General features: G+C 43.8%; 1 protein-coding gene across 1 annotated transcript; it reads left to right on the top strand.

Moving 5' to 3' along the window:
- Positions 1–7,605: 7,605 nt before the first annotated feature.
- On the top strand, positions 7,606–18,612 carry polr2k (RNA polymerase II, I and III subunit K). The gene is made up of 4 exons (XM_078397800.1): positions 7,606–7,713; positions 12,358–12,441; positions 16,165–16,257; positions 18,388–18,612. Exons 2-4 carry the CDS (start codon positions 12,381–12,383, stop codon positions 18,408–18,410), a joined length of 177 nt encoding a protein of 58 aa, XP_078253926.1. The 5' UTR covers positions 7,606–7,713; positions 12,358–12,380; the 3' UTR covers positions 18,411–18,612.
- Positions 18,613–19,859: the final 1,247 nt, after the last annotated feature.

The raw sequence follows: 19,859 nt of genomic DNA, 5'->3' as shown, positions 1-19,859 counted from the left end.
TTAGCTATTTGTGACAGCCAATGCATTAATTCCATTGCCCAGTACTTGGCTCATAGTCCTTTATGCCCAAGCAATTAAAATGCTCATCTTGACACTTAAATGCTATCAACAACCCAGCCTTAAACCATTCACTCAGGCAGTGCATTCCAGGTAATTAGTCTTCTCTGGATGAAGGTCCCTTTCATAGCCCCTTGAAATCTTTTCACTCTTATCTGAAACCTATGTCCTCTGGTTTTATCAGGCTCTGATATTGGGGAAAGTTTCCTGCAGTTTACCCCATCTATACCACCTCAATTTTAGGTATCTCAATCATGTTCCCTCTTCCTCTGGACCAAGAATAGATCTAGCTTATCAAGTCTCTCCTCATAACTAAACAGCTCCATGCGAAGCAACCTTGTGGTGAATTGCCTCTGCACACTCTCCACATCATGTCTTATACTTTGATGAACAGAACTGCTTAGGGTCCTCCAAATGCAGTCTGATCAAAGTTTTATAAAGTTGGACAACCTCAATGCATTTGCAGGCATGTGAGCGAGGTAAAAAGAGTGACTAGTGGGGTACCGCAAGGCTCGGTACTGGGACAGCAGCTATTTACAATATACATTAATGACTTGGATGAAGGGATTAAAAGTACCATTAGCAAATTTGCAGATGATACAAAGCTGGGTGGTAGTGTGAACTGTGAGGAAGATGCTATGAGGTTGCAGGGTGACTTGGACAGGTTGTGTGAGTGGGCGGATGCATGGCAGATGCAGTTTAATGTGGATAAGTGTGAGGTTATCCACTTTGGTGGTAAGAATAGGAAGGCAGATTATTATCTGAATGGTGTCAAGTTAGGAAAAGGGAACGTACAACGAGATCTGGGTGTCCTAGTGCATCAGTCACTGAAAGGAAGCATGCAGGTACAGCAGGCCGTGAAGAAAGTCAATGGAATGTTGGCCTTCATAACAAGAGGAGTTGAGTATAGGAGCAAAGAGGTCCTTCTGCAGTTGTACAGGGCTTTAGCGAGACCGCACCTGGAGTAGTGTGTGCAGTTTTGGTCTCCAAATTTGAGGAAGGATATTCTTGCTATTGAGGGCGTGCAGCGTAGGTTTACTAGGTTAATTCCCGGAATGACGGGACTGTCGTATGTTGAAAGACTGGAGCGATTAGGTTTGTATACACTGGAATTTAGAAGGATGAGAGGGGATCTTATCGAAACATAAGATTATCAAGGGGTTGGACACGTTAGAGGCAGGAAACATGTTCCCGATGTTGGGGGAGTCCCGAACCAGGGGCCACAGTTTAAGAATAAGGGGTAGGCCATTTAGAACGGAGATGAGGAAAAACCTTTTTCACTCAGAGAATTGTGAAGCTGTGGAATTCTCTGCCTCAGAAGGCAGTGGAGGCCAATTCTCTGAATGCATTCAAGAGAGAGCTAGATAGAGCTCTTAAGGATAGCGGAGTCAGGGGGGTAAGGCAGGAACGGGGTACTGATTGAGAATGATCAGCCATGATCATAGTGAATGGTGGTGCTGGCTCGAGGGGCCGAATGGCCTACTCCTGCATCTATTGTCTAAAAGAGCCAAGCGGGGGTCAAAAAATTGGAAAATTTCAAAGTAAAACAGACATCACAAAATAATATGAATATGTCACTGTATACTAATGACATTTAAGTAAATTCGCACATTAATTGATAATGAACCCAAAAAGGTGGTAATTGGCTTTTCTGCTGTGTTTTATATTTTAACCCCGTCTTAATTAATTTAGTTATATAATCTTTATAATTTATAACATTTAATATTTACTCATTACAGTTCCACTACTGATTTTCTGGCACTCTTGGTTCCAGAGCTTTGCTGGTTTATCTAGCCGGCCAAGGAAGTCGGCCATGTGGATAGATGTGCTGGCCCCAGCCGCAGATTGCAAATTCAACCTACCGATAGGCCGTGGAAGTTCCGATGAGGTTGAGATTGGCTGCCTTGCCCAGCCTAGGTGCCACATTTTCAGGGAGACTTCCAGGGCGTGGGGGATTTCTCGCGGAACCCCTAGAGACCTCTAACAGAAGCCTAGTGTTCATTATAACACTATACATCGTTTATTTTCTTTTTATTTCCGATCCAATTTCTCCGTTGGTAAACACGATTTTGGCAATGTGAAAAACGCAGAAATCATGCAATAGGCACGGAAAATGGATTTTAAAAAATGCAGAAACGCAGAAAAGTCGCGCCTGATTTGAAGTCAGTGCCCTGACTCAAGACCAGGATCTTATACTCTCTTAACCACATTATCTACCCAGATTAGTAACATCAAGGATCAATGGACGTACTTCACACTCCCTTTGTTTCTCAATTCTCTATGATGCTACCGTTCATGGTAAATGCCCTAGTCTCATCAGCACTCCCAAAATAAATCATCTCGCATTTGGATTAAACTATATTGGCCATTTATTACCCATTTCACCAACACATCAATATGGCCCTGAAACCTTCCATATCATCAATAACTGCTAATCTTCTTGTCATCTGCAAATTTGCTGGCTCACCTCCCAGGACCAAGTCTTTTCTGCACAAACATTAAGCCCGCTGGCATCAATTGTTGTGAGACTCCAATTACAGGCATCAAATTACAAAAATAACCATCTAACATCACTGTCTCCCATTGCTTGGACCTGCTGGACCACTGTTCTGTACTTCATCCTCCAAGTTAGTTTAAACCCTTCTCAACACGATAAGATAACTCTCTGCAAGGATAGCAATCTCTTTCCTGTTCAGGTGCAACGGGTGCTGCATTTATGGATCCAATTGGCCCCCAGAAGCATTCCCCATAATTCAACTACCTAATAACCACCCTCCTGAACCATCCCTTTTGCCACTCAAATAATTTTAACCTATCTTCTCATTTTTACAGTCACTAGCATGTGGTTTAGGAAGCACTCCAGAGGACAACTTGAAGTTCTGCTCTCTAATTTTCTAACCATCTCCCCAAATCCATCTTGCGAATCTCACCCCTCTTTCTTTCTTTGTTGTCAGTGCCAATGTGTACCCATTACAGTTGGAGAGAACATAGGTGATTATCTTTTGATAGTGGATCAGAGAAAAATGCCACAATAGTTTCCACAGTCTGCCCTCTTGATCTATTTCCATCATGGAGCTTCAATATGCAGATGACAATGCCATTTTTACTCACTCAGAGGACAACCTGCAATTGCAAATGCATACAAGCTCCTTGGTGTGTCCCGAACACAAAGTCAAATTCTCCGCAGCCACTATCCAATAGCTTGTCATCACCTCCAACAATACATATCAACAACTTAAGAGGAGAGAACTCTGTCACAGAGCATGTTCTTGCACACGAAACAAGTTAAGAGTCAAGAGTGTTTTATCGTCATATGTCACAGACTGAACAATGAAATTCTTACTTGCAGCAGCACAACAGAATATGTAAACATAGTACTGTAAGCAATATAATAAACGAGAGAAAAAAGTTCAGTGTATAATTCACACACACAGAAACAAACAATAAGTGCGAAAAGACAAAACCAATGACTCCGTCTATGTAGCTCAGAGCTTATTTGGAGATTGTAGTGTTTAATAGCCTGATGGTCTTATGGAAGATGCTGTTCCTGAACTTGCACATTTTCAGGCTCCTGTACCTTAGGTGACAAAAGTAGCAAGGAATTTGGAAGGCAAAATGAAACATTGGCCTTTATTGCATAGGAGATGAAGTGCAAAAGTATGAAAGTATGAGCAGCACGGTGGCGCAGCGGTAGAGTTGCTGCCTTACAGCGAATGCAGCGCCGGAGACTCAGGTTCGATCCTGACTATGGGCGCCGTCTGTACGGAGTTTGTACGTTCTCCCCGTGACCTGCGTGGGTTTTCTCCGAGATCTTCAGTTTCCTCCCATACTCCAAAGACATACAGGTATGTAGGTTGATTGGCTGGGCAAATGTAAAAATTGTCCCTAGTGTGTGTAGGATAGTGTTAATGTGCGGAGATCGCTGGGCGGCGCGGACCCGGTGGGCCGAAGGGCCTGTTTCCGCGCTGTATCTCTAAATCTAAAAAAAAAATCTAAAGAAAGACTTTGTTGGCAAGACTACACTTGCTGTACCTTGTAGTTTTTTTTTAAAGAGGGCATGTATTTATTGTAGGCGATTCAGAGAAGCTTCACCAGCTTGCTTCATGCAAGCTAGACACTAGAGGGCATTGCTTTAGAATAACTGGTTATCCATTTGAGACAGATCAAGAGGAAGTTCCCGAAGACAAATGTAGGTCCATTATAGTCAGAGACAAGTGAATTTATAATGGGGAACAAGAAAATGGCAGAACAGTTAAATGAGTACTTTGGTTCTGTCTTCACTAAGCAAGACACAAACAATCTCCAAGATATACTAGGGGACCGAGGATCTAGTGGGACGGAGGAACTGAAGGGAATCCACATTAGTCAGAAAATGGTGTTAGGTAAACTGTTGGGACTGAATGCAGATAAATCCCCAGGGCTTGGGATTGTATCCCAGAGTACTCACGGAGGTGGCCCTAGAAATCGTGGATGCATTGGTGATTATTTTCCAAAGTTCTCTCGACTCTGGATCAGTTCCTGTGGACTGCAGGATAGCAAAGGTAACTCCACTTTTTAAGAAAGGAGGGGGAGAGAAAACAGAGAACTATAGACCAGATAGGCTTACATCAGTAGTGGGGAAGATGCTCGAGTCATTTATTTAATATGTTGCAGCGGCGCATTTGGAAAGCAGTTACATGATCAGTCAAAGTCAGCATGGATTTATGAAGAGGAAATCATGCTCGACAAATCTTCTGGAATTTTTTGAGGATATAACAAGTAGAATGGATAAGGGAGAGCCAGTGGATGTGGTGTATCTGGACTTTCAAAAAGCCTTTGACAAGGTCCCACACAAGAGATTAGTATGCAAAATTAGAGCCCATGGTATTGGGGTAGGCCATTGACATGGATAGAGAGGAAGACAGGAAGCAAAGAGTGGGAATTAACAGGTCATTTTCAGAATGGCAGGCAGTGACTAGTGGGGTGCCGCAAGGCTCGGTGCTGGGACCCGTTATTTATAATTAACGATTTAGACGAGGGAATTAAATGTGCCATCTCCAACATTGTGGATGACACAAAGCTGGGTCGCAATGTGAGCTGTGAGGAGGATGCTACGAGGCTGCAGGGTGATTTGGATAGGTTGGGTGAGTGGGCAGATGCATGGCAGATGCAGTATAATGTGGATAAATGTGAGGTTATCCACTTTGGTGGCAAGAACAGGAAGGCAGATTATTATCTGAATGGTATCAGATTAGGATAAGGGGAGGTGCAATGAGGCCTGGGTGTGCTTGTCCATCAGTCACTGAAAGTAAGCATGCAGGTGCAGCAGGCAGTGAAGAAAGCTAATGGCATGTTGGCCTCCATTACGAGAGGATTTGAGTTTAGGAGCAAGGAGGTCCTACTGCAGTTGTACAGGGCCCTGGTGAGACCACACCTGAAGTATTGTGAGCAATGTGGTCTCCTATTTTGAGGAAGGACATTATTGCTATTGAGGGAGTGCAGTGTAGCGTTAACCAGGCAATTCCCGGGATGGCAGGACTGACATATGATGAAAGAATGGGTCGACTGGGCTTGTATTCACTGGAATTTAGAAGGACGAGAGGAGATCTTATAGAAACATATAAAATTCTTAAAGGATTGGACAGGCTAGATGCAGGAAAAATGTTCCCGATGTTGGGGGAGTCCAGAACCAGGGGTCACAGTTTCAGAATAAGGGGTAGGCCATTTAGGACTGAGATGAGGAAAAACATTTTCACCCAGAGTTGTGAATCTGTGCAATTCTCTGCCACAGAAGGCAATGGTGGCCAATTCACTGGATGTTTTCAAGAGGGAGTTAGATCTAGCTCTTAGGGCTAAAGGAATCAAGGGATTATGGGGGGAAAGCAGGAACGGGGTACTGATTTTAGATCAGCCATGATCATATTAAATGGCGGTGCTGTGTTTGCCCAGCCACAGGAATGCCACATAAGCCAACTTAAACATGCAAAAACTAGTTATTTCATGTTTCTAATATAGTGAAATTCTTTCGGAGATGGTTGGAGAGACACAGAGGTGTAGATGAGATTAAAAGGAGAAACAAAAAGAACATCTTTTAAATTTAAGGACTGGTTAAGGTTTGTAATGCATAGTTCATGGAAATTGGCAAGGAAGATTGAGAAGGTGGTTAAAAAGAAAGAGGATCTTGGACTTTATTAAAAGAGAGGCATTGAATGCAAGAGCAAACTAAACCCGATGAATCCTTGTAAAGCAAGTTTGTCCCGATTGTAGTGTTGTGGTCAGGACTGCACATCACACGTTAGGAAAGATGCAAAACAGAGAGGACGAGTCGGATTTACCAAAACCATCCCAAGGATGAGGAAGTTAGTTAAATGACCAAAATGAAGAAAGTGCCCAGGAGGTCAGTCACCACGTCGTGCAAAGAACCAGATTTAACGTGCTTGGTTCTCAGAACAGAAGCAACTCTTCGCGAAGGACCGATAGTGTAATTGCGACAATGTCTGCGCCCACAAAGCTGATAGATAGCTCCCTCTAACCTGCTCGCTATCAAGGTATTGGTAAGGCATTGAATGCGTCCAGTGTTCGTGATGTGAAGCCAGGCTCACCACTACCACTCTGGTCACTGAACAGCAGGATACTTACACAGGGGGGCGTCGCTGCCAGGGGGAAAGAGGGAATTACCCTGCCAGGTTTTTAAAGATAACAATCAAATCATTAGGGCGCAGCTGGATTGCCGCCCCGCCCATTACTGACCAGCGGCCCCGGTGCCGTCCGTTACTGACCAGCGGCCCCGGTGCCGCCCATGACTGACCAGCGGCCCCGGTGCCGCCCATTACTGACCAGCGGCCCCGGTGCCGTCCGTTACTGACCAGCGGCCCCGGTGCCGCCCATTACTGACCAGCGGCCCCGGTGCCGCCCATGACTGACCAGGTGCCCCGGTGCCGCCCATTACTGACCAGCGGCCCCGGTGCCGCCCGTTACTGACCAGGTGCCCCGGTGCCGCCCATTACTGACCAGGTGCCCCGGTGCCGCCCATGACTGACCAGCGGCCCCGGTGCCGCCCATGACTGACCAGCGGCCCCGGTGCCGCCCGTTACTGACCAGCGGCCCCGGTGCCGTCCGTTACTGACCAGGTGCCCCGGTGCCGCCCGTTACTGACCAGGTGCCCCGGTGCCGCCCGTTACTGACCAGGTGCCCCGGTGCCGCCCATTACTGACCAGGTGCCCCGGTGCCGCCCATTACTGACCAGGTGCCCCGGTGCCGCCCATGACTGACCAGCGGCCCCGGTGCCGCCCATGACTGACCAGCGGCCCCGGTGCCGCCCATGACTGACCAGCGGCCCCGGTGCCGCCCATTACTGACCAGGTGCCCCGGTGCCGCCCATGACTGACCAGCGGCCCCGGTGCCGCCCATGACTGACCAGCGGCCCCGGTGCCGCCCGTTACTGACCAGCGGCCCCGGTGCAGCCCATTACTGACCGGCTGGCGATCGGCTCCGCATTCGGATTTCGTATCCAAAACCGTGATTGGTCGGACAGGACGACCAATCAGCGGCCGCCTTGCTGCCCGTCGCCCGGAAGTTGCGCGCTGGGCCCGCGGCGGAGGAGAGGTGCGCTGCGATCCCGATGCGCGGAGTGGGGACGGAGCGGGCCTGGTGCTGACAGAAACATCATCGCAGGCGGTAAGTCAACGTTTAAAAAACAGGCAGGTACAGGGATAGGGTTATGAACCAAGCGCAGGCAGGTGGGACTAGTGTAGCTGGGACGTTGTTGGCCGGTGTGGGCAGGTTGGGCCGAAGGGCCTGTTTCCACACTGTATGACTCCAAGACGGCATGGTAGAGGTTCCCCGGGACAACGATGGGGACTGAGAGGGGATCATGATGGGAGGGGCCTGCTGTGTACGGCAGACCGAGGCTTCTGCAGAGCCGTGAGTGACTCACACGCGAGTTGCCAGCGCTCCTGGAGCGGCCTAGCGGCGTCAGGATTTGATAACATCAGTGTACGAAGGAACTGTAGATGCTGGTTTCAACCGAAAATAGAAAACGCTGGATTAACTCAGCGGGACAGTCAGCATCTTTGGAGAAAATAAACTCCAAATAAACAACAATAAACTTCTCCCTGTCCACTGGCATCGTCCCGCCATCCCTCAAAATCGCTGCTGTCACCCCCATTCTGAAAAAACCTGGTCTCAACCCTGACACCCCAAACAACTTCAGACCAATCTCCAACCTACCCTTTCTGTCCAAAGTTTTGGAACGTGCTGTAGCTTCCCAACTCAAATACCACCTCTCTACCAATAACCTGTATGAAACTTTCCAATCCGGATTCCGCTCCAACCACTGTACTGAAACTGCGCTCCTCAAAATCACAAACGACCTTTTCCTCTCCTCCGACGCTGGCAACCTCAACATCCTCATCCTATTTGACCTCAGCGCCGCCTTTGACACCATAAATCACTCCATTCTCCTCACCTGACTTCAAACCTCCTTTAACATCACCGGCACAGCCCTATCCTAGTTCAAATCTTACCTCTCTGACAGGCACCAGTTCATCTCCATTAACAACTGTAAATCCCCTCCCCCAAGGTGTCCCCCAAAGCTCAGTCCTTGGCCCCCTCTTCTTCATCCTCTACCTGTTCCCCCTTGGTCAATTAATCCGCCGTCATGGTCTCAACTTCCACTGCTTCGCCGATGATATCCAGCTCCTCATCTCCACCAAGTCAATCTCCACCACCACACACTCTACACTGACAAACTGCATCACTGAAATAAAATCTTGGCTTCAATCAAATTTCCTCAAACTGAACTGCAACAAATCTGAAATCATCATCATTGGTCCAAAAACGCTCACCAAATCCAGCCAAAACTCCATCCTCAATATTGATGGTCTCCCAGTATCCACCTCCCCTCACATCCGGAATCTTGGAATCATCTTTGATCAAACCCTCTCCTTCGACAAACACATCACAAAGACAGCCTTCTTCCACCTCAAAAACATTGCCCGTCTCAGTCCATCCCTCTCCTCCACAGCTGCAGAAACCCTCATCCACGCCTTCAGCACCTCCCGTCTGGACTACTGCAACAGCCTCCTCTATGACTCACCCTAAAAAATCATCAGTAAACTTCAATACATTCAAAACTCCGCTGCCCGTCTACTCACCCACTCCCCGATCCGTGACCATATCACACCCGTCCTTTACAAACTCCACTGGCTCCCCATCCCCCAGAGAATCCAGTACAAAATCCTCCTCATGACCTACAAAGCCCTCCATAACCTGGTCCCATCCTACCTGACTGACCTCCTCCACAGGCACACTCCCACCTGCACCCTCCGCTCTGCTGCTGCCAATCTCCTGTCCCCCCCCCCATCCGGACCAAACTCAGATCCTGGGGGGACAGGGCTTTCTCCATTGCTGCTCCCACCCTATGGAACTCACTACCCCAAACCGTCAGAGACTCCTCCTCACTCACCACATTCAAAACATCACTGAAGTCTCACCTGTTCAGCACTGCCTTCAACCACTGAAGGTCACCTCACCTTCTGTCTCCTTTTTCTGCTCGTTTACTTATTTATCTATTTATTCACTTCTCTATGTTCTAGAAATCCCTGTAAAGCGTGTTTGAAAAGCGCTATATAAATGTAATGCATTATTATTATTATTATTAAAAGGAATAGGTGAGACCCTTCTCGTTGTAACATAGAAAATAGGTGCAGGAGTTCATTATATGATGTTGATTATGTGATGTGATGTTTATTGCAGTCACACAGCACGGAAACAGGCATCTCTGCTCACGCAGTCATAAAGTAATAGGAGCAGAGTTAGGCCATTCGGCCCATCAATCATGACTGATCTATCTCTCCCTCCTAATCCTATTCTGCTGCCTTCTCCCCATAACCCCTGACATCCGTACTAATCAAGAATCTACACTCTACACAGTTACTCTACACCTCCATCCCCCACCAGGAGCCCTCCGTTTCTTCCTTGACCGCAGAACCAGCCAATTTCTGTCTACTAATACTCTCCTCCGCCTATCAGAGCTGGTCCTTGCCCTCAACAACTTCTCCTTCGATTTCTTCCACTTCCTCCAAATCCAACGGGTAGCTATGGGCACTCACATGGGCCCCAGCTATGCTGGCTCTTTGTTGGGTACGTCGAACAATCACAGTTCCAGGCGTACACTGGCCTTATTCCCGAACTCTACCTCCGCTACATTAACGACTGCTTCGATGCTGCCTCCTGCACCCATGCAGAACTCACTGACTTCATCAACTTCACGATTAATTTCCATCCTGCATTTAAATTCACTTGGACCATCTCCGACATCTCCCTTCTGTTTCTGGATCTCACCGTCTCCATCACAGGAGACAGGCTTTGACCGACATCTACTACAAACCTACCGACTCCGATCGCTATCTAGACTCCATTTCTTCCCACACTGCTTCTTGTAAAGACTCTATCCCCTATTCCCAATTCCTCTGTCTATGCCACATCTGCGCCCAGGATTAGGTTTTCCAAACTTGATAATCGGAGATGTCCTCATCCTTTAGGAAACGGGGGTTCCCCTCTTCCATTATAGATGAGGCTCTCACTAGGGTCTCCTCGATATCCCACAGCTCCTCTCTTGCTTCCCCTCCCCCCCCCCCCCCCCCCCCCCCCCATTTGCAATACGGACAGAGTCCCCCTTGTCCTCACCATCCACCCCATAAGCCATTGCATACAGCATATAATCCTCCAACGGGATCCCACTACTGGCCACATCTTCCCATCTCCACCCCTTTCTGCTTCCCACAGAGACCGTTCCCCTCACAATCAACAACGCCACCAATTTAGATAGACACAAAAAGCTGGAGTAACTCAGCAGGACAGACAGCATCTCTGGAGAGAAGGAATGGGTGACGTTTCGGGTGTCTGAAGAAGAGTCTTGACCCGAAACATCACCCATTCTTTCTCTCCAGAGATGCTGTTAGTCCCAGTGAGTTACTCCAGCTTTTTGTGTTTAATATCTTCAGTTTAAACCAGCATCTGCAGTTCCTTCTTATGCATAATTTAATGATCCCATCTCCTACATTGGCATTCAGATTGTTAATGAATATAACAAAATGCAATGGTCTCAGTACTAATCCCTGCAATGTTAGGCAAGAATTTCTCACATTTGGCCTTCGAATGTAAGGTTCATTGATCAATTTTAGGTTTCATAGTTGTGGGCAGATGAACATAAGTTTCTATTTTGAGTTTGACCTTTCTGATCGCATATGGTAATTAGATATTAGTAGATGTTATGCTGCTCTCTCATAAAAAGGTAAAATGCAATATAATTTGAGTTCTAAATGTATTTTATATTTTGAGTGACTTTGTTTCATATTTTGGATTTCAAAGAAGACATAAAAATTCTCCCAGTAGCCTGCAAATATACTGCAGTAGCTACCGTTAAACAGATTATGTAGTTATTTATCCCATTCGTGTTTGCAGGAGAATATTGTGTGCACATTGGCTACAACTCTTCTTATGTTATTAATATTGCCAAAACTTATTTAATAATATATTTAATTGAGTGTAATGGGCTTAGGATATTGTAAAATTGGGAAAGGTACTATAGAGGTGCATGCCTTCTATATTCGCTTAACTTTTTAAAAATAATTTGTAGCTTTGAATTTATTTTGCTTAGGAATTTTCAATTTCTGCATCAACAACTATTAGTAACAATGCTTCATTTGAATTTCACTCGAAACTTCAAATCTTTTAAGGTGTTTGGTACAATGACATATTTTTAGGGAAAAAATAGGTGCAGGAGTAGGCCGTTCGGCCCTTCGAGCCAGTGCCGCCATTCAATATGATCATGGCTGATCATCCAAAATCAGTATCGCATTCCTGCTTTTCCACATATCCCTTGATTCTGTTAGCGCAAAGAGCTAAATCTAACTCTCATGAAAACATCCAATGAATTGGCCTCCACTGCCTTCTATGGCAGAGAATTCCACAGATTCACAACTCTCGGGGTGAAAAGGTTTTTTCTCATCTCAGTCCTAAATGGCCTACCCCTTATTCTTAAACTGTGACCCCAGGTTCTGGATTCCCCCAACATGGGGAACATTTTTCCTGCTTTTATTGTTGAATCAAGTAGGCTGGATATCTATTAACTTAACATTCCACCAATGGTGTATTATTGGTTTTGTTTTTCCAATGCATTTATTTTGTACGTCTGATCAAACAACGTGCTGATTTAAACTAAGAGTGATCAATCTTTTATTCTCTCTTAGTTAACATTATTGTCCATATCTTTGTCACTGTTTTTAATACTGTTTTATGTGGTTGGTTGACTTCCAGTTTAAACTAAACAGCATATACAAATGGATAGCCAGAAGGATTTGCAGCCTCCAAAGCAACAACCCATGGTCTATATTTGTGGAGGTAATCCATGATCACAACTGATGTATTGAATGTCAACAGTACAATTTACTGTGATAAACTGCAATAGAAACATAGAAAATAGGTGCAGGAGTAGGCCATTCGGCCCTTCGAGCCTGCACCGCCATTCAATATGATCATGGCTGATCATCCAACTCAGTATCCCGTACCTGCCTTCTCTCCATACCCCTGATCCCTTTAGCCACAAGGGCCACATCTAACTCCCTCTTAAATATAGCCAATGAACTGGCGTCAACTGTGGCAGAGAATTCCACAGATTCACCACTCTCTGTGTGAAAAAAAACTTTCTCATCTCGGTCCTAAAAGACTTCCCCCTTATCCTTAAACTGTGACCCCTTGTTCTGGACTTCCCCAACATCGGGAACAATCTTCCTGCATCTAGCCTGTCCAACCCCTTAAGAATTTTGTAAGTTTCTATAAGATCCCCCCTCAATCTTCTAAATTCCAGCGAGTACAAGCCGAGTCTATGCAGTCTTTCTTCATATGAAAGTCCTGCCATCCCAGGAATCAATCTGGTGAACCTTCTCTGTACTCCCTCTATGTCAAGAATGTCTTTCCTCAGATTAGGAGACCAAAACTGTACGCAATACTCCAGGTGTGGTCTCACCAATGCCCTGTACAACTGCAGCAGAACCTCCCTGCTCCTATACTCAAATCCCCACGCTATGAATGCCAACATACCATTCGCTTTCTTCACTGCCTGCTGCACCTGCATGCCTACTTTCAATGACTGGTGTACCACGACACCCAGGTCTCGTTGCATCTCCCCTTCTCCTAATCGGCCACCATTCAGGTAATAGTCTGCTTTCCTGTTCTTGCCACCAAAGTGGATAACCTTACATTTATCCACATTATACTGCATCTGCCATGCATTTGCCCACTCACCTAACCAATCCAAGTCACGTTGCAGCCTCCTAGCATCCTCCTCACAGCTAACACTGCCCCCCAGCTTCGTGTCGTCCGCAAACTTGGAGATGTTGCATTCAATTCCCTCGTCTAAATCATTAATATATATTGTAAATAGCTGGGGTACCCCACTAGTCACTGCCTGCCATTCTGAAAAGGACCCGTTTATTCCTACTCTTTGCTTCCTGTCTGCCAGCCAGTTCTCTATCCACATCAATACTGAACCCACAATACTGTGTGCTTTAAGTTTGCATACTAATCTCTTATGTGGGACCTTGTCGAAAGCCTTCTGGAAGTCCAGATATAACACATCCACTGGTTCTCCCTTATCCACTCTACTAGTTACATCCTCGAAAAATTCTATAAAATTCGTCAAACATGATTTACCTTTCATAAATCCATGCTGACTTTGTCCAATGATTTAACCATTTTCCAAATGTGCTGCTATCCCATCTTTAATAACTGACTAGCATTTTCCCCACTACCGATGTTAGACTAACTGGTCTGTAATTCCCTGTTTTCTCTCTCCCTCCCTTTTTGAAAAGTGGGGTTACATTAGCTACCCTCCAATCCTCAGGAACTACTCCAGAATCTAAAGAGTTTTGAAAAATTATCACTAATGCATCCACTATTTCTGGGGCTACCTCCTTAAGCACTCTGGGATGCAGCCTATCTGGCCCTGGGGATTAATCGGCCTTTAATCCATTCAATTTACCTAACCACTTCCCGACTAACCTGGATTTCACTCAGTTCCTTCATCTCATTTGACCCACGGTCCCCTGCTATTTCCGGCAGATTATTTATGTCTTCCTTAGTGAAGACAGAACCAAAGTAGTTATTCAATTGGTCTGCCATGTCCTTGTTCCCCATGATCAATTCACCTGTTTCTGACTGCAAGGGACCTACATTGGTTTTAACTAATCTTTTTCCCTTCACATATCTATAAAAGCTTTTGCAGTCAGTTTTTATGTTCCCTGCCAGTTTTCTTTCATAATCTATTTTCCCTTTCCTAATTAAGCCCTTTGTCGTCCTCTGCTGGACTCTGAATTTCTCCCAGTCCTCTGGTAGGCTGCTTTTTCTTACTAATTTGTACGCTTCATCTTTTGTTTTGATACTATCCCTAATCTCCCTTGTTAGCCACGGATGCACTACCTTCCCTGATTTATTTTTTTGCCAAACTGGGATGAACAATTGTAGTTCATCCATGCGGTCTTTAAATGCCTTCCATTGCATATCCACCGTCAACCCTTTAAGAATCAATTGCCAGTCTATCTTGGCCAATTCACGTCTCACGCCCTCAAAGTTACCTTTCTTTAAGTTCAGAACCGTTGTTTCTGAGTCACTCTCCATCCTAATGAAGAACTCAACCATATTATGGTCACTCTTGCCCAAGGGGCCACGCACATCAAGACTGCTAACTAACCCTTCCTCATTACTCAATACCCAGTCTAGAATGGCCTGCTCTCTCGTTGGTTCCTCGACATGTTGGTTTAGAAAACCATCTCGCAAACATTCCAAGAAATAAACCTGTTATGCAATATAAAGAGTTGGATCATAAGTTGGCCATGATCTCCATGAATATTTAGTTAAAGAAATACGTTAATGCACAGATTGAATTTAGGTTTCTGATATTGAATATATAGTGAGAATTTGGTCGTGGTAAAGAGCTAAGTTGTTTTGGTATTCCTAAATTCCACTCAGATTTATCTAAGCAAGCTATTTCTTGTTCACTGACTTGCATAGACCTCGCCATCTATGAAAGTAGATCCAACAGTTGAGACTGTGGAATGTTTTCAGCCCTGTGTAATCTATCCTTTAATAAATTGATGCCTGATACCACTGAATGAGTTTTCCAAACATTGTTTCCTGATAATGACATTAAATCGGAAGACCAAGTTGGAAATTATTGGTATAAAATTTTTCATCCATTGGAGGGGAGACATTTTGATTGGCATTTTTTCAGTGATAGTTGATGAAATTTAAGCTAAACATTCCAACCATAGTTCCCACTATACACTCAGTGACAGAAACCTGGATAGAATCTGTGCATTAATGTATTTCTTTAACTAAATACACTGTTGTAAAAGTATAATGCCTGTGATAAAGAATTCCTATTGATTCTGTCAAGGAAGTAATTCAAAACTGTATGTAATGTCACTGTGTCATTTATTCAGAATTTGACAACGTTTTTGTATGTCGATTACAGATGTCTCGTGATCTGGAAAGTTACAATATTTGCCTTGAATATGATGCCCACAGTGGTATCTATTTCATAAAACCAATCATTTCTAAATGTCGTGGAGCATCAATGTGACTACTGTCACTATTTAATGAGCTGTTTATAAAACTGACTTTTTATGGGCTTTTTTTTGACATGTTGTTAAAAAACTTTAGGGATCTTTTGTTGCTGCAAATATTTCTGTTTAAAACCAGTTTTAAATTGGCACCAATATCAGTGAAGAGATGTGCCTGTGTAGACTGGCAGTAGTTCTCCATCAAATTTCTAAACCATTCTTCCAGCTGCATAATATTTTTCAAAAACAGAATCTATGCTATATGTATAGGAAATATGCAGATGCTGGTTTAAATTGAAGGTAGACACAAAATTCTGGAGTAACTTAGCAGGACAGGCAGCATCTCTGGAGAGAAGGAATGGGTGACGTTTTGGGTCGAGACCCTTCAGACTATTTGCTATATTACTCAAAAGCAGATATACATATACAAACATAGTTTATTAGATGATGCTGACACAAATATAAATGTGATGTTAAACAATGAAATGTTATTTACTTATTTCAGAATGTCACACTGAAAATGAAATTAAAGCTAGAGATCCTATCCGATGCAGAGAATGTGGTTACAGAATAATGTACAAGAAGAGAACAAAAAGATGTATCCTTTAGCAAAGTGGTACACAATTTTAACTGCTTGAATATTCTGTCCATTTTACAAGGTTTATGCAGCTATTATGATGTAAGCTGGATTTTTATAATTAAATCAGATTTTCTCTTGATTTTGTTAATGAAAGCTAAGTTTCTGACACTTTGTACTGAATTGTGTGTGATATATAAACAATATTATTTAAACACATCAAAATTTAGCAACAACATTTTTGGAATTTTTGTCCATGTGCTAGTGGTTTGCATCCTCATGACATCTATCTATCTTCTATATACTAAAACTCTTGTTCGTTTGTTTGTTCCTGAACTGTAGCCAAAATGGTACATGATAGTGCAACAATTTTAGGCCCACCTTACTCACCGTCGTCCCTTTGGTGCTAATGGAAGAAGTTTCATTGAAATTGGTGTTATATTTTTTAAGTTATTCACATTTTAAAGTTTAAATCTATCTCCTAGGGAGGGAGGGGGTAAGGATAGAAGATAAGGGTGGTTGGGGGGGGGGGGGGGGAGGGAGGAGAGGATGCTGCACCAATGCAGGAGAGGTTTGGGCCCAATGGGTCCACTTGGTCTAGTACAAAATAAGGATTCAAAGCCAGAGGGGACAGAGTTTGAAGAGAGAAATGGCAGCCATGGGACTTGTGTGAGTAGATGGCGAGGGAGGGATATTGTGGCTATGGGCTACATTCAATGTTGTTGAAGAATGGACTGTTAGCTAAGCAATAAAAGTTCAAGAAGTAATATTGAGTCGCATTTGCTGTCACGCAAAATGCCATTGATAATGAAGCCAGGTTAGAGCACCATTGAAGCAAGTAATGGAAGAACTCCCCATATAACGAGGTTGACATAATCAATCCAAGGAATTGGGGGTTTTAGTTCAAGAATTTGGGTTACAGGGTAGAATTTTAAATATAGGATTATCGTAATTGTGCGTGAAAACCACATGTTTTTGAAGGAGAAGCTAGATTGTCTTGAGTTGGTTTTAAATAGATTGAGGAAATTCGCAATGCTCTTCATGTAGAAGTCAATCTGTTTTTGCAGTACTGGAGAATTGCATGTTGCCCAGATGGAGTAGGAGACAGATGCATGCAACAGGTCGCCTTCATTAAAAAAAAAAAAAGGATTTGGGGTTGAAATATAATTAAGGTTTGTGATGGTGAAAGGGGATAATGGAAGTGATCGGCTTGAAATTGGCAAAAAAAAAGGGAAATAATAAAATGATCATTCTATGTCCTGCGGTGGGTGGCCAGGCCAGTCACAAATCTCATGTTCTGGTCTTTAGATCAAAGAGATGACTGCTGTGCCAGGAGAAGATGACTGCTATGCCAAACTGCTGGCAATCTTATGAATTTATATATGGAAGCAAAATTATCATTAAAACAACTAATGGAATTTCTTAAATGAGAATAAAGGTGAGGGCAGAAGCAGAAGGATCTAGAGAGAAGGTTGGGTTAATCTTAAATAGAAAATCTTACGGTCATATAGGAGCAGCATTTGGCACATCAAGGGTACTCTGCCATTCAATCATGGCTGGTCTATCTCTCTCTTCTAACCATGGACTCACATACTCGTTTATCTTTGCCTTAAAAATATCTATTGATTTGGCCTCCACAGCCTTCAGTTGCAAAGAATTTCACGGATTCACCACCCTCTGACTAAAGAGGATAGTGTGCAAGATAAGGAATATGAACAGAAATGGAAAAGTAAATGCTGAAGTTATTCTTTGTCAAGTATCAAAGTGAAACATTGAAGAGTGAGATACTTCAACTTGGGAAAGACTTAACACTGTTCCCTAATTTTCAGCTTCCAAGTTCCTTTTGCTTGCTCATCAGAATGGCAATAATTGTAGTATTATAGACAGAAAGGAAAAAGCTGGTAGAACAAAACTAAAACATTTTTAAAAATTGAACTTTATGTCTATATGGTATTTCAGTATTTTTTTAATGTTTAAACAAACTGGTGCCCGTAAGTTTTCCAAATGAACTAGTTGAAAATTTACGTATACCAAGTTAAAATTAAATAGTTCAGTTGTGGAAAATTGTTGAGATTAAGAATAAAGAATTAAATGTTATTTTTATAGATCAATTACATTGTTTATATTTTATTCCTTAACCTGAATATTCAGTGGTTGTTTTTGATGCCCGATGAAATTCAACGTTCTAAAATTTGCATCTCTGAAAGCATTCACCGATTCACAAGTTTCACGTATCAGTTCTTGTTTCTTTCCAAATCTTTCCCCCAAATTTTAGAAGAGAGGCTGTTTCCTTAAGTATTCATTCAATGCTTCGTATTGTGCAGTACTTTTATTTGATGAAAATAAATATTTATTGTACTAAAAACCTGAATGTTCAACTTGTGCAGCATTTTTATTTGTTTCAAATAAATACCTGGTTTTGCCAATTAAGTGAAAAAGGGAATCAACTTACAATATACTTAGTTTAGTTTAGAGATACAGTGCGGAAACAGGCCCTTCGGCCCACCTGGTCTGCGACGACCAGCGATCCCCGCACATTAACACTATCTTACACCCACTAGAGACAATTTTTACATTTACCAAGCCAATTAACATGCAAACCTGTACGTCTCGGGGAGAACATACAAATCCGTACAGACAGCACCCGTAGTCGGGATCGAACTGGGGTCTCTGGTGCTGTATACGTTGTAAGGCAGCAACTCTACCGCTACGTGACTGTGACTATTTCTTCAACGTGTATTTCCAATATAAAAGTAGTACTTTTGTATTACATTTTAACGATGCTCTGATGAAAACATGCAGAACACAATTACTGCATTAAATGGGGTAGATTCTAAACAGATTGGGCAGCTCCAGTTGGTATCATGCAGTAATCAACCACAAAGACGTATTCCATCACAACCTGTCACTATGCTTGGCTATTCTTTGTCCTACCTTTGCCATTCAGTCAGGGAAGCAACCTTTATCCTTTGTTTTTGCGATCCCTTTCCACAAAAAAAGCAGGACAAACTATGGGCAAATGCCATTCCAGCATACTGTTAATTATCAGCCAAATGCTGGAAGACATTGGCAAGAGTTATTAAGCTGAACATACTTGCTCGCAGCCTGCTCAGTTTGACTTTTATTAGGATCTCATTAGGATAATGTAGTATGATCTTTGGCAAACCTCTCCTTGGCAAAGTCCGTGGTCCCTGCATGCTTCAAAAGATCCATCATTGTACCGGTGCCAAAGAATGCCTCTCCAGCGTGTTTAAATGACTACCGACCGGTGGCCCTCACCTCGGTTGTCATGAAATGCTTTGAGAGGCTAGTCAAGAAGCACATCTGCGCCCTCCTTCCTCGCAACATGGACCCACTACAGTTCGCATACCGTCCGAACAGGTCCACGGATGATGCGGTCTCCCAGGTTCTACACACCACTCTCTCTCATCTGGACAGCCAGGGGGGCTATGTGAGGATGCTGTTCATTGACTTTAGTTCAGCATTCAACACAATAGTCCCCAGCAGACTGGTTGAGAAGCTGCTGGAACTGGGGCTTAGCACCCCTCTGTGTGCCTGGGTCCTGGACTTTCTCACTGCCAGGCCCCAAGTGGTCAGGATGGGGGAACACACATCTAGCTCCC

The sequence above is a fragment of the Rhinoraja longicauda genome, chromosome 4 (genome assembly GCF_053455715.1).
Source record: "Rhinoraja longicauda isolate Sanriku21f chromosome 4, sRhiLon1.1, whole genome shotgun sequence".
Taxonomy (NCBI): domain Eukaryota; kingdom Metazoa; phylum Chordata; class Chondrichthyes; order Rajiformes; family Arhynchobatidae; genus Rhinoraja; species Rhinoraja longicauda.
This window is presented reverse-complemented; position numbering and strand designations above follow the sequence as displayed.